This window comes from Onychostoma macrolepis, chromosome 20, assembly GCF_012432095.1.
Source record: "Onychostoma macrolepis isolate SWU-2019 chromosome 20, ASM1243209v1, whole genome shotgun sequence".
NCBI classification, from domain to species: domain Eukaryota; kingdom Metazoa; phylum Chordata; class Actinopteri; order Cypriniformes; family Cyprinidae; genus Onychostoma; species Onychostoma macrolepis.
This window is the reverse complement of record NC_081174.1, coordinates 9,963,046-9,979,054: the sequence shown is the minus strand read 5'-3', so window position 1 is coordinate 9,979,054 and position 16,009 is coordinate 9,963,046. Positions and strand designations below refer to the sequence as shown.

General features: G+C 39.3%; 1 protein-coding gene across 2 annotated transcripts; it reads right to left on the bottom strand.

Annotated features, from left to right (window-relative positions):
- Positions 1-557: 557 nt before the first annotated feature.
- LOC131526669 (flavin-containing monooxygenase 5-like) lies at positions 558-14,033 on the bottom strand. Of its 2 annotated transcripts, none has more exons than XM_058755035.1 (8): positions 11,931-12,439; positions 11,586-11,774; positions 11,027-11,192; positions 6,762-6,904; positions 6,341-6,540; positions 2,937-3,292; positions 2,323-2,393; positions 558-2,211 (listed from the first exon to the last, which is right to left on the bottom strand). In XM_058755035.1, exons 1-8 carry the CDS (start codon positions 12,060-12,062, stop codon positions 1,780-1,782), a joined length of 1,689 nt encoding a protein of 562 aa, XP_058611018.1. In that variant the 5' UTR covers positions 12,063-12,439; the 3' UTR covers positions 558-1,779. The 2 variants fall into 2 exon arrangements, with proteins under 2 accessions (XP_058611018.1, XP_058611017.1); XM_058755034.1 differs by adding an exon at positions 13,969-14,033 and having other exon boundaries at positions 2,097-2,393; positions 11,931-12,082.
- Between the last annotated feature and the right edge of the window lie 1,976 nt (positions 14,034-16,009).

Genomic DNA, 16,009 nt, shown 5'->3' with positions numbered 1-16,009 from the left:
TCCCTTTATACTTTTTGGATGAAGCTTGACTGTCTTTTTTTTTTTATTATTATTAGAACAAAGTATAGGTCTACAAATGTGTACACGAGTGTACATAGCAAATCAAAAACTCTATATTCATGAAAATATATATATTTTTTTATTAATGTTCTCCAAGCAGGTGCTGTAATTCTTGATCTCCTGTTGGATCTTGAATATTTCTGAATTTTTCCAAAATAATAAAATTATTTTTATTGGAGTTTTATACATATATCAAAATTATTTATATTAATAATAATATACGTTTACCTTCTAATAACATTTTCTACATTCTCCCAAAAAAACTGTATACAGTTATATGAAAGATGAACTCTCGATTCTTATTTTCTTCACAGAAATATCTAAATCAATATCCAAATTAAATCTAACACACTTTTAGCCTAGCTGGATATATACAATGTAATATTTTTAATGTAATTATTTAAACTATAACTTTCATGAACACTCCAAACTTTAGTTTTTAAATTTATTTGTCTACAAAAAGCTTTTATGAGTAGCTGTTTCAGCTATTATAACATGTCGTTCAAGGAATATTTCCCCCAGCAAACCAATAGCTTTTTTTCGTCTGTGGAACACAAAAGGAGATGTTTGGCAGAACGATGACACTGCACTTTTTTCATACAACCAGGGCATTTTAAGCTTTAAAACACATCGTGAAAGTATCATAAAAGTCAGCATGGTTTGTGTTGATTTTTACTTTGTTACTCCCAAGTAAAACATAGTAACTACACATTTTGTGTAAGTGGTCTAAACTGTGATTAGACTGTAATGTTGGTATTGCAGCATTGTTGACATTGACTGAATTGGTTTTTCATAATCTTTAATTAATAGTTCATCAAAAAAATTAAAATTCTGTCATCATTTACTCACCTGTACCCTTTTTTTTGTGTGTGTGTGTAAAAATAAAATAAGATGTTTTGAGAAATTTGTGTTGTGGGCAAATATAGCCTGTACAATTCAAATGATATAGTTTCCATACTTTCACGTGATAAGTGTTCTAATAGTGACCTCCAAAGTGACCTATTTTAATAACTTTTATAGCCTATCCATGCTTATTCATGTGCCAATACATTTACTTAAAGCAGTAAACATGAGCATGTATCGCAACTTACAATAAAAATAACAACTTACAATGAGTTGCTGTTTTTATATATATTTTTGACTGTGAGCATTGATCCACTAAAATTAAATGTAGTTACACAAAAATTACATTTTTTTTCTTAATTTCTTCATAATAATGCAGTAACATTTTGATATTACTTGGAACAAATCGAATATGCTCAATGGTTAAAATCGCTAGCGTAGTCCTGAAAAAGTATATTTATACTTATCTTATAATGCTCAGAAAGTTACAAATATATTTACTAAAATTATATTTGTTACAATTTAAATGGCAGTAATAGCTGGAAGTTGTACATCTATAATGTAACTCAATAAAAAGAGTGAAAGAGTTTGATAGTGCATGCTGGTTTTCAACAATTAAAACAATTACATAAAAACTACAAATAAAATCAATTTACATTAAAATGTAGCTACATTATGTTTTTTTAAATGTGAGGGCACTTGCTGATGAATCAAAGGAATTCAAAAATCAGTTTCAGTATTACTATAGCAAATTCACAGAATGTAAGAATTTCACACACTACTTTTTTTTTTTAATTGTTACAGTTAAGCCCAGTTGACTTATGTTTCATAATGATTTTATAAAGCTATGTTATGTTTCTGATTCACATTGCAGGATCACTGTGTGGTCAGTGGCAATGGTACTAACGCCCTGATCTTGTCCAGGAGTGATGAAGGGTCTGCTATGAGTGTGTGCAGGCTGGCTCTGCTGTAATACAGAGCAGACAGCAGCGCAGCAACAGACACTGAGAATATGAGTGAATGAGAGGAGCGCTGTGACTGCGGCTCTGGTGTACAGCGTGTTCTCAGGGGCTCGTTGACTCGATCCCACTGAGTCAGGATGGCCTGACGCGCACCTTCCCATTGGCCCGGCCCGTGCAGCCGAAACTGGTACGGGGTGCAGGGCCCAAACATGACGTTCAGAGCCAGTCTAGGGTCTGTCACGAGCAACTTCAGGATAGAAGGACGGACACCCACTTGTTTAGCCAACTCATCCATGTAGGGGATGTAGTCCACCTGGACGGTGTGTCTCTGGGCGGCCACATACCTGCATGAGAACACGATTAAGATCAAGATCCACTGAAATTACATACTTTTAACTGTTGGAATAGTGTAAACGTTGCGATACATGTTCATGTGAGATGTTAAGTGTGGAGAACCTTGAGCCATTGCTTCCTCTTTTGCTTTAATGTCCTTCGTCATTGCAGTCATTGGAGGCAGTTTGCACAGTCCTAAGTGAGAATATCACAGCTTTGTTACATACAAAAACACTGTATGCTTATTAACATTAATAATGTTCTTACATGTTCATGCTTTACTTAAAGACTAATATGTTTTAAGGGCAATTTCATGAAAAAATATAAAGGGTTTTCTTTACAATATAAATATGGGTTTGATGTACTATGTAGATATAACTTCAAAACTTAAAACTTCCAAACTAAAAAGACCAAAATAAGCTGCAAGAACATCATAGATGTCTTAAGCTTTAGGAGCATTAGTCTAATTCTACAGGTGAAAACAGATAAAGGATAAATGTTTTTGATGCAAGAAACATTTAGTGACATTGTAAAAGGTTAATTATAATCTTTAATAAAATTATAATGTACAGAATTGCAGGGGGACATCTCATATTTCAGAACATTTAAAACCTATTTCCTCTATAAACCTTTTGCACAATAGAAAGGTTCCATGGATATTGAATGATCTTCATGAAACCATAAATGCCACTGAATTTTTTTTTTTAGCATGTAGGAGGTCAGCGTCATGTTGGATACCTTTAAAAACACGCGTGGCCCAGCGCGCCTGCATCTCAGAGATGGGCATAATGGCTCCCAGAGGCTGGATCAGACCAATCACGGCTAAAGTTGGCCGCTCCAGTCCTGGGGGATATATGTATTTGTACAGGGATACTTTGTTCTTTGAGACAGGAATTACATGTGAAGACAGGAAGGGGAATGAGAAAGTATAGCCTGTGGCAAACACCACCAGATCAATGTCATCCTCAACAGTGCCATCCTCAAACACCACACTTGATCCACGAAACTCTTGAACGTTTGGCTTGACTGAGACGGTACCGGAGAGGATGCGGTTTGGTAAGTCATCATTGACCATGGGATGTTGGCTGAAAACTCTGCCAGATAAAAAAAAAAAAAAAACAGCACTATACAACACCATATAATATTGAAGAGAATATGCTTAACTTCAAGGGATAGTTCACCCAAAAATGAAAATTCAGTTTCAATTTATTTTGATGGTCCCTTTAACACATTCTATTGACTATAAGTAATGTTGCACCTACATTTCTACTGACTCTCATTAGAGTGTTAGTAGTGTATTAGTTGACTGGTAGGGTTAGGGTTAGATTAAGTTGACACGTTCTTGCAAAGTTACTTATAGTCAGTAGAATATCTGTTGGGAGCAGTGTTGGGCAGTAACTAGTTACTAGTAATTTAGTTACTATAATAATATTACTTTTTGCAGTAACTAGTAGTGTAACTAATTATTAATAAGATTTCAGTAATAATATTACAGTTACTTTCCATAAAACAGCTTAGTTACTTTTGATGCCTCAACCCCGCTGATTTAAAATCTAACAATCAAATAATTCCTAGATTTATTTTCATAATTCTCACGACTGCACATGCATGTGATGTCCCCAGTGTAGCAGGCAAGCTTGGAATATGGAAAAGCTTACATTCAGCAGATAGAAATATTGCATTATATTGATTTTGTCAGGAAAAAGATCTGTTGTGTGAGTTGTGGCTTTATTTTACTCTGGCATTGCATCCCTCTGATCAGCATGTGGTACATTATATTAATATAATTAAAAATATTTTGGAAAATTAAACAGTTTCTTACAAACTCATGTGATTTGATAAAATACACAACGAAATTTAATCGCATATGGGTAACGGAAAAATTACTTCAAGCTACACACGACAATTAATGAGATGAATACAACACTTCTTCTTGAATGTCACTATCAATCATTGAGTGTTTGTAATAACTTCTGACTGAGATCCGATGTGGATTTTGGTCAAATGATGAGGCAGAAATATGTTGTTAGTAACATTCTAGAAGAATTTAATGTGGAAGATACACAGTTACAAATTCTGTGGGGCGTGAAGAAAAAGTAATGTAACTAGTAGTGTAACTAATTACTGTTGCCAGAAAGTAATAAGTAAAGTAACAATATTACTTTTGAAAGGAGTAACTAGTAATGAGTAATAAATTGCATTCTTTGAGTAACTGCCCAACACTGGTTGGGAGACCAACACAATAAGTAGTTAGTAGATATGAAGCAGACAGTCTACTAATACTCTTATGAGAGTTTGTTGACATGTAGTTGCAACATTACTTAGTGTCAACAGAATGTTCAAAAGGGACCATCAAAATAAAGTGTTTCCGAAAATTCTGTCATCATTTACTCACCCTCAAGTAGTTCCAAACCTGTATGAGTTTCTTTTTTCTGCCGAACACAAAGGAAGATATTTTGAAGAAAGTTTGTAACCAGGCTGTTTTGGGGCACCATTGACTTCAATAGTAGGAAAAAAAAAATACTATGGAAGTCAATGGTGCCCCAGAACTGCTGTGTTTCCCACATTCTTCAGAACAAAGACATTCATACAGGTTTGAAACTACTTGAGGGTGAGTAAATGATGACAGAATTTTAATTTGTTGGTGATCTATCCCTTTAACACATTCTATTGACTATAAGTAATGTTGCACCTACATTTCTACTGACTCTCATTAGATTGTAGTGTATTAGTTGACTGGTAGGGTTAGGGTTAGATTAAGTTGACACGTTCTTGCAAAGTTACTTATAGTCAGTAGAATATCTGTTGGGAGCAGTGTTGGGCAGTAACTAGTTACTAGTAATTTAGTTACTATAATAATATTACTTTTTGCAGTAACTAGTAGTGTAACTAATTATTAATAAGATTTCAGTAATAATATTACAGTTACTTTCCATAAAACAGCTTAGTTACTTTTGATGCCTCAACCCCGCTGATTTAAAATCTAACAATCAAATAATTCCTAGATTTATTTTCATAATTCTCACGACTCGCACATGCATGTGATGTCCCCAGTGTAGCAGGCAAGCTTGGAATATGGAAAAGCTTACATTCAGCAGATAGAAATATTGCATTATATTGATTTTGTCAGGAAAAAGATCTGTTGTGTGAGTTGTGGCTTTATTTTACTCTGGCATTGCATCCCTCTGATCAGCATGTGGTACATTATATTAATATAATTAAAAATATTTTTGGAAAATTAAACAGTTTCTTACAAACTCATGTGATTTGATAAAATACACAACGAAATTTAATCGCATATGGGTAACGGAAAAATTACTTCAAGCTACACACGACAATTAATGAGATGAATACAACACTTCTTCTTGAATGTCACTATCAATCATTGAGTGTTTGTAATAACTTCTGACTGAGATCCGATGTGGATTTTGGTCAAATGATGAGGCAGAAATATGTTGTTAGTAATATTCTAGAAGAATTTAATGTGGAAGATACACAGTTACAAATTCTGTGGGGCGTGAAGAAAAAGTAATGTAACTAGTAGTGTAACTAATTACTGTTGCCAGAAAGTAATAAGTAAAGTAACAATATTACTTTTGAAAGGAGTAACTAGTAATGAGTAATAAATTGCATTCTTTGAGTAACTAGCCCAACACTGGTTGGGAGACCAACACAATAAGAAGTTAGTAGATATGAAGCAGACAGTCTACTAATACTCTTATGAGAGTTTGTTGACATGTAGTTGCAACATTACTTAGTGTCAACAGAATGTTCAAAAGGGACCATCAAAATAAAGTGTTTCCGAAAATTCTGTCATCATTTACTCACCCTCAAGTAGTTCCAAACCTGTATGAGTTTCTTTTTTCTGCCGAACACAAAGGAAGATATTTTGAAGAAAGTTTGTAACCAGGCTGTTTTGGGGCACCATTGACTTCCATAGTAGGAAAAAAAAAATACTATGGAAGTCAATGGTGCCCCAGAACTGCTGTGTTTCCCACATTCTTCAGAACAAAGACATTCATACAGGTTTGAAACTACTTGAGGGTGAGTAAATGATGACAGAATTTTAATTTGTTGGTGATCTATCCCTTTAACTCTGACCAACATCATCAGAGTCTTATTTCTTCCAGTGTTCACAGTACCTGTGAGCAGGCTGCAGCCCATAGAGCTTGTGGTCGAACCGTTTATTGAGTTGCTTCTCTCCCAATTTGTTAAGAAATCCAAGTGGCAACCATCCAAGAAACAACATTAGCCCTCTATTATTAAACATCATATCGAAAGGAACACCTTTGTCTCCTACACGATTTAATATCCAAGATCCCTTTCGAGTGCTCAGATAAACCTGAAATATAACAAACAAGTCAGATGAATCTCTTTTTTCATCATGGAACATCATGATGGTAAGAAAATGAAGAGTTTCATTTTTGGATTGAGTATTACTTTAAAGTAAAAATATCAATATATTTATCAAACAATATGATTGGTGTAATGTAATATAGATAAAATATGTCATGTGGAATAATAATTCATACACTATAATTATTTATACTGTAGTTGCATCACCTGTTTGGCCATTCTGCTCAGCTCCACAGCAATATCTCCTCCAGAGTTTCCAATGCCAATCACAACCGCCCTCTTCCCTCGCCAATCTTCTGGGTTTTTGTAATCACGGCTGTGGAAGAATTTTCCCTTAAACGTGTCTATTCCTAAATAGAGGATTTTAAATAGTTATCCACTATAACATGGAAACACACATATGACTATCGCATCCATGAAACTCTGCTGCCTCTACTAATTGTGCAGCCAATGTGTCACGGTGCACACAGCAGGGAGGGACGAGGAACACGGAGACGAGGGTAAACTTCCAAATAATAGTCTTTAATAATGACATCAAGACAAGGCAAGGTTAACACAGACAGGAACACCGGGGAATAACGAGTAGACCAGACAAACGCTAACTGAACAGACAGGACCTTATATACACACACAAGACAATCACACACACCTGAACAGAATAAACTAATAAATCACACTTAACAAGGACAGGAACATGACCAAATATGGAAACAAGAGGCGGAACACATGACAGACACAACAGAGGACGTGACAGTACTCCCCTCCCGGAAGGCGTCCCGCGCCTAACAGTTCCAACAGGGAGGGAGGGTGGGCACTCTGGAGGCCCCTCAGGACAGACATGGACAGGAACACAGGACGGGGACCTCCAGAGCGTAACAGAGAGGCCATGGCAGGGCTGGGAGCTCAGGCGGCCATGGCAGATGGTCTTCGTGGCCGTGGCCTCGGTCCCTCGGCCCGGCCACTCCACACAGAGCTCTACTACCCCCAAAATTTCCTAGGGGAATCCAGGGGGTATCAGGAGCCCTCCAGGGCGTAACAGACAGGACACGACACTGGCCAGACTCACATACAGGACCGGATAGCCCTCCAGGGCGTAACAGACAGGGACAGGACAGGGACAGGACAGGCCAGACACACAGACAGGACAGCCCACAGGAACAGCTCGGAAGCTGAGGCTTCTTCTGGGCATGACAGGGAGTCAGGGGCCCTGTCAAGGTCCTCAGCAACCGCCTCCGCTTCCACGACAGGGAGGCAGGCGGCTGGAATGGCCTCCATGGCCACAACAAGAAAAGCCGCCTGCCCCAAACGAGTCTCCGCGGACAAGACAAGGCAAGTTTAAAATGTTCCTGTGGGCAAGACAAGACAACACCGGCACTCCTGGCCGGAACGTGTGGACTTTCTCCACGGGGACCCGTACTGGACTGGAGTCAGCGGCATCCGCGGGCTTGAGTCAGCGGCATCCGCGGGCTTGAGTCAGCGGCATCCGGCGGGCTTGAGTCAGCGGCATCCGGCGGGCTTGAGTCAGCGGCATCCGGCGGCTTGAGTCAGCGGCATCCGGCGGGCTTGAGTCAGCGGCATCCGGCGGGCTTGAGTCAGCGGCATCCGGCGGGCTTGAGTCAGCGGCATCCGGCGGGCTTGAGTCAGCGGCATCCGGCGGGCTTGAGTCAGCGGCATCCGGCGGGCTTGAGTCAGCGGCATCCGGCGGGCTTGAGTCAGCGGCATCCGGCGGGCTTGAGTCAGCGGCATCCGGCGGGCATTGAGTCAGCGGCATCCGGCGGGCGGGAGCTCCAGGCGGGCTTGCCATACACGCTCCAGGTGGGCTTGCCATACGCACTCCTGGCGGGCTTGCCATACCCCAGGCTGGCTAGCCTCAGCACTTCCAGGCGGGTTAGGTGAGCCGCAGACGGCGGCGTGAAGGGAGGGAACCGCCGACGTTCGGGTGGGCTTTCCCCGTAATCGGCGGCGTGCTCGAGCGGCAGCCCGTGAACAAGACTGAGGACAGCCGCAGACGGCGGCGACGATTCTCCCGCGAACAGCGGGCTGAAGAGCCGCGGACGGCGGCGTCGATTTTCCCGCGAACGGCGGGCTGAAGAAAGCCACGGACGGTGGCCAACTGGATAGGCTCGCGGCCAACGGACTCGCGGCACTCGCGGCGATCCGCCGAACTCCCACGCCTAACCGTGGGCTGGAGCGGAAGGACGAGCGGCGACTTCCATGCCGCGGGACAGACAGGACCAAAACCAGAAAACCAAAACAAAAGACTTAAGAAAAACGGAAAACAAAACGTGGTGAAGGGGCGCCGCTTACTGTTAGGTCTGGTCTTCTGTCACGGTGCACACAGCAGGGAGGGACGAGGAACACGGAGACGAGGGTAAACTTCCAAATAATAGTCTTTAATAATGACATCAAGACAAGGCAAGGTTAACACAGACAGGAACACCGGGGAATAACGAGTAGACCAGACAAACGCTAACTGAACAGACAGGACCTTATATACACACACAAGACAATCACACACACCTGAACAGAATAAACTAATAATCACACTTAACAAGGACAGGAACATGACCAAATATGGAAACAAGAGGCGGGAACACATGACAGACACAACAGAGGACGTGACACAATGAGATTACTTGCTCAAAATTTAAATAGTCTGGTTCAGTGTTTACTGTAAGATGGCCCTGCAACTATTAAGGCCCTGATATACTTCAGATGAAGTTCATTTTCGTTCTTCATTTGGGGGCAAAAAGAAGTTTGCAAAGGCTGAGCAACGGTATACTGTTTTCGAACATTCCAACACCCCCACGATGCTGGAGGCGGGATGTAGATTCATGTAAACATGTGTCACGATACTTGTGCAGCAGCAGCAGTTCAGAGTCAAGTACATTTTTGCAATACAAAAGAACCATTCCATTTTCATAATCAGTCCTTTAAGTGTGAATGGCTCATAGTCTGAAAACTTTTTTAGTTTTTTAGTTAACTCCATTAAACTGGATTAAAATTATTAAAATTATTACACCTTTTTATATTTAATGTGGTGTCATGATTTGATAAAAACAAAGGTTTATTATTGTAAGTTCTTTTGGCATTTCATTTATTGTATACCTTTTAAATTCGCTTATTGAAAGAACAACAGCAGCAGCAGCAGCAGCAGTATGGTGTAACATTTATTTGAAACACATGTATTTGGTGCTACCTTATATCTTTACTCTTTCCTTTCATTCTTTTTATGGCTTTGGAAAACTTGCATCTGATGTTTCTGTACGTCGCTTTTTGCATAACTCCGAGTTGTCGACACCAAGCTTCGTTGCAATTTCTTTCTAGGAAGAAATGCTTTCTCTGAATCTTTAAAGTCTCTCCGAGAGCGTTCATACAGGTCATTTGTGGCACTTCAAAGAAGGTGGATTTCCAGAACACACCCACCAAATGCATAATCGCCAAGGACCAATGGTAGCTCAAAGGTGTTTAGGAGCCAAAACAAACTCCCCCAGAAAGTTCGCTTTGGTGAGCTGTTTCGAACTGCCGAAACAAACTCAAAACAAACTTAGTTTCGGCCTGATTTTGTTCGAAATGACGTCATATCAGTTTGTTCTTCGATTTCATTTGAAGTATATCGGGGCCTTTAGAGTTCCTCTGAATCCCTCCACCTCCCCCAGCTCCACCTGTCTAGATCTGATACAAGATTTTATGATGCTTATTTGTGCCTGTTCAGCTCCATGTTTGTACTGACAGCAGCAACTCCATACTTGCTCTGGAGCACCAGCAGCATCAACAGCTGCGGCAGAAAGTGTAGCAGATCTAATCCACTAAGACCAAATATTATAACGTTGTCATATCCATTAACATGCTAAAACTATCTCAAAAGTTGTCATGATTGAAATCCAGATATATGTAATGTAGCATTTAAAATATAACTTTTTATATATAATAACTTTAGTGTCTCATTGCATATGCATATTGAACATAAAGATGTTCTGTTAACAAAGTTCGGGAGGAGATGTTCAGATAATCAACCGATTACCACCAGATGGAAACATTTAGATAATCAACTTAATTACACAATAATATGAGGTATATATACAGCCTTCTCAACCCTACACCACCCCAGCTCCTCTCTGTCAATTATTACTATCCCAGATAAGGATGAGGTGGAGTACTCTGGATCCCTCCCCTCGGGCAGCATGCCAAATATGCATACTCTTCACTTTATCTGATTATATATAAGTGAGAAGTCATGAACTGATGTTGCATAATTCTTTGCAAGCCCTGTAAACTTACTAATCATAAATAATATTTCTATTCAACATTAAAATGAGAAGGGTATTTCACTTAATGTTACAGCAGAGTTGTGATAAAGCCTAACGACTCTTGTACACCCAAAGTTCAAAGAGTGTTTGGCCTTTTATTGACATTATGCTGTTGCACTTTGTACATACACTCTGTTTGCTTAGTCATCACATGTACTGCACCTGGAAAGTCCTGTAGAGGGAGATGAGGGTGACAGTGGTGTCCAGTGCAAACCATCACAGCATCAAACACCTGCTTCTCTCTCCGACCATCTTTGGACTCTGTCTCTACATCCCATTGTCCAGAGTGAGGGAAGTCTGGCCTTGGTGTAACATGAAGGACTTTTGTCTAGGAAACACAAACATAATAATTCATTACATTTCTAAGCACTCTACATTGTCAGGGGGTAACTCCTCATCCACCTGGATGATTTTTAATGACCACAGAGAGTCAGGACCTCGGTTTAACATCTCATCCGAAGGACGGTTCTTGTTGACATTATAGTGTCCCTGTCACTATACTGAGGCGTTAGGACCCACACAGACTGCAGGGTGAGCACCCCCTGCTGGCCTCACTAACACCTCTTCCAGCAGCAACCTAGTTTTTTCAGAAGGTCTCCCATCCAGGTACTGACCAGACTCAACTCTGCTTAGCTTCAGTGGGCAACCAGTCTTGGGCTGCAGTACTGTATATTCATAACTTCACAGTTTTAATATGTCATCAAAACCTTTCAGTTCTGACCTGGAAGCGGATGTGCTGTTTGAGCTGGAAGTGGTCAGCGTACATGCGGAAGTAGTCCATGATGAGGGAGTGGTGCATGTAGTTTGGAAAGTGGGCAGGAATGGGGAAATCACTGTAGCACATCATCTCCTTTGAAGTGTTGATAATCAAAGAGTGGTAAATGCTAGCACGATCTGGATTTGGATTTTCCTAAGATGGAAAGACATCAAGAAAATGGATCAGTTTCTTGGAGCATGCTGTTTATTACTTCTCTGCAACAAACTGTGCCTCAGGGCTCAGTGCTTGGCCCCCTTTTTTCTTCACATGCACAACTTCAATGGACCCAATCATATGGAGATATCTCACCTTAAACCTCCAGAGTCCTCCAATGTCATCACTAGTCTCAAAACACACTGGCTCCAGACCTTCATCCAGGCAGCATTTGATGCAGGCCAGTCCAGAAGTTCCTCCTCCAATCACAGCAACACGTTTAGCCATGATGATCCAACAGAATCAGACTTTAGGCAGATGCAGGCAGTAGAAATAAATAATGAGATTTATACTTGTTTCTATATGTCACACATCTCAACTGTGGTAGAGAATGTATTATATGATTTTACCTCCTATAGACCAAAGCTGTGAAATACTGTATAAAACTATTTAACTGATGTCTAAAGTAGGACTTAAGTATATTAAGTATATTTTTATATGTAATTTCATAATTACTTATACTGTCCTTGAAATTTGGTTAAACTGTACTGCTTAATGTACTGACAAGTATTTGTGGTAAACTAAATTATATTTTGATGTCTTCTCAATAGAAACTTTTATGTCATTGTCACAGTCTCTAACTGGAGTGCCCAGGAGCTCTGCTAGAGGACACCCCATCCTGTATCCTTTACCAATCAACCCAGACTCCATTTCCCATAATCCTTTGCTTGGACTCATCAAAGCTCATCATTAGTTCACAGCTGTTTCTTATTAGGAGGTTGCATCTGAAAACTTAGGCAGCTGCCTTGTTGCCTCCCTGCCTCATGAGGCAATGACTTTGCAGGCAGCGTTTATGCACGAGGCACCACACGATAAGTAATTTCAGACAGGCTTCTGAGGCAGCGTAACGGTTCAACGATCTACAACAAAATAGAAAGAGTTTTGGTGATAACTAAACGAATATTTAATTACTATAATACTCATTTCTCGCTAGAAATAACATCAAAAGTGCAAAAAGTTCATCAGAACTATACATTTACACACAAACTAACCACCAAACGCAACTTTCAGCCGCCATCTTTATTTTTTAGCTCAACCGTCTTGGAATGGAACACACAGGATTGTGGGATATCAAAGGCAGCGAAGAATACATCTATGCTGCCTTCAAAAATCGATCAGATTCCTTCCTACCTTGGAATGCTACCTCCGAAGGCAGCATTTTTCAGTTTTCGGATGCAGCCTAAGAATTGCACACCACGTACGCACGGCATGCTCTGTCTTTCTGTCTGTCTGTCTGTGATTGTTTAGCCTGTAACATTTGTTGTCATCTGTCCTGCCTTGACTTGCCTTTTATGTTTTTGATCTTAGACTTTTAATCTGTTTTGTGATCATTTGCTGCCTGTCCAGACCTTCACCTGTTTTATTGATAACTGTTTTGCCTCTGCCTTGGATTACTATTGTTTGCTGTTGTTTTGATCCTGCCTGTCTGACTACGTTTTTCTAAAATAAAGCATGCATTTGGATCCATCACTCCGTTGTCACGCCTCCACGTTACAGCCATGTATTTAAATATATTTGTAATTACACATTTGTTATGATTTAGTTGCAGTTTAGTACTTTTAAAATATTAACTTTAAAAATAATATTGAATAACACACCACAGTTGTTTATTAAACATAATGATTTCAATTAAAACTTTTAATTTGATGAATTTACTCAAATTTGCTCTCTTTATGTACACTACCTTTATTTATCAATATTATATTACCTGCAAAAACTGCTTTTTTAAATATACTTTTAAGATTTTAAGTACACTACAGGTGCACATTCAATACAATTAATTACTCTTCTTTTTGAGAAGGGAACCTAAACATAATGCAACGTAGTGGTCCGTTATTGTTCTTATGTAATCCTTTGTGTATGCACTACACAGTAGGCTTCCAATTCTTGCACGCATATAGCCCTGTTGCATCATCACTAGTGTATCCTATGTCAAAATGTATAGTGAAATCGACTTGCTAAACCCTGACAGTAGCTTCCGAATGTGATCGTCTACAACATACAGCCTCTGCAACTATTTGCATAAAATAACAGATAATTGTTTTATAAACAACAGTGAAATCAAATATTATTAACTGGACATTAACCACTGAAATAGTTTTGTCAATAAAATGTTTGTGGCATTGTATCTTACCAAGTGTGAAGCAGCGAGTGAATAAATTTAATTTGTTCAGTTCAGAGTAATGGGAAAATTTCACCACACCCCCATTAGGGTTGTAAAAGAGGCAGGGATTCAATTATTTGTAACCCTATCTGGTCAATGTTCAACTAGATAATGTTGACATAGTTTTAGATATTTAGTTTTAGTTTCTACATTTCATCACCACACAGTCCTGTTAATCATATGAAACAGCACACATCCACAAAAACAATGATCTAAGTGTTACCCATGATGCATTATAGCACTAAAGTATAAGTTTTGGTGTTTATTAGTTTTGATTTCATATTACAGAGCCCCTCTACATGGTGAAAAATTATATTTCTATGCTTTACTTTGCCTGCAAAAGTTTTTGCTGGAACACATGCATGCATTGATTTTTTTTCTATCACCACGTCACCTTACATAGTTTCTTTATTCTAGTTAATATAAAAATGCATTGCTCTGCATACTGGATCTCACACAGTGCACTTTATACAGGCAGCAACAACATCTCAAGAGTGTACTGATAAGAGCAGTAAACGCGCAATAAACAGAACACATCAAAATAAGTGAACTTTTTTTGAAACATGACAAAAGGCATTTTATATATTGTGACGGGAGGAGCCAACGACAGACACAGTGGGTGTGGCGTCAGGCCTTGGAGAGGCTTTCATTAAACAAAAAAATAAAGTGTCCAAAAGAAACAGGGGGTCTGGTGTCCTCGTCGTGCTGCCGGGCTTGTGAAGGAGGGCAGTGTTCTGGAAGGGAGGGGTCCAGGTAAGGGGCGGAGTCCGGCGGCCGCACGCGCTCCCGCTCGGGTCCGGGGCGCGAGGGGCGGCGGCTTCAGTCTAGCGGCGGCTCTTCCTCTTCTTCCGCGGAGTCCGGCGGGACTTGTCTCCGGTGGCGCGGAAGTCCCTCTACGCTTCCTTCCTGGACCCACGAGGACACCAGCGTGCATGCACGGGGTAAGAGACCGGTCTCTCAAGGAGAGGCACGCTTGGCATTTAAACAGTGGCGGTGATGAGGCTCCATTCGATTCAGGTGCGCCTCATCACACGCCGCCAGCCCTCGCTGTTTCCACGCCCCTCCTCTCTCACACACCCACTCCCGTCGGGAGCCTGGTGAAGGGCGGCGAATAAGGGACGGGGTGGTGATGACAATAAGGGGGAGGGCAACTGACTCGTCACAATAAATATTAAATATATATATTATATTGCAATTAACTGCATCCAAAATAAAAAAATTTGTTTACATAATATATATGTGTGTACTGTGTATATTATGTATATATATATATATATATATATATATATATATATATATATATATATAAATACACACATGCATGTATATATTTAAGAAAAATATGTAACGTTTATATATTAAATATATTTATACATGATATAAATGATATGAATATAAATATATACATGTAAATATATGTAAATATTTTCAAAATATATGCTGTATGTGTGTGTATGTATTTATACATAATAAATATACACCATACACACACATATATTATGTAAACAAAATCTTTTATTTTGGATGCGATTAATCACGATTAATCGTTTGACAGCACTAATATATATATATATACAGGGGTTAAATTGGGATTTGTTATGTTGGGGGGGGGGGGGGGGCTCTATGGTATCGAGCTTATATATATATATATATATATATATACACATACATTTAGTAATGTAGCAGACACTTTTATCCAAAGCGACTTACAAATGAGGACAATGGAAATATATGTATTATGTGTGTGTGTGTTTTGTTTTTTTGCAAAGATAATTTATTCTAATGCAATATTGTCATCGGTTTTCTATCAGCTGTGACATAGGCTAAAAATCTGCATGTTTTTTACATTTTATCCAAGGTATTTTTTTTTCTTTACCTTTATAGAGGGACTTTTCCCACTAATTTCATTAACTTTCATTTCAAATTCTTACATTTGATCTATAAATTCAATTATAATAATGTGATTGTTATTATCTATACGTTATCAAATTAAATCATTTAAACTGAAAAA

Excerpts from the sequence above, each read along its gene's own strand:
- LOC131526669 (XM_058755035.1), bottom strand. The coding sequence starts at position 12,062 with ATGGCTAAACGTGTTGCTGTGATTGGAGGAGGAACTTCTGGACTGGCC. Across the intron at positions 11,193-11,585 it reads AACAGCACATCCGCTTCCAG|ACAAAAGTCCTTCATGTTAC; the intron begins GTCAGAACTGAA and ends TGTGTTTCCTAG. Across the intron at positions 6,541-6,761 it reads TGAGCAGAATGGCCAAACAG|GTTTATCTGAGCACTCGAAA; the intron begins GTGATGCAACTA and ends GTTATATTTCAG.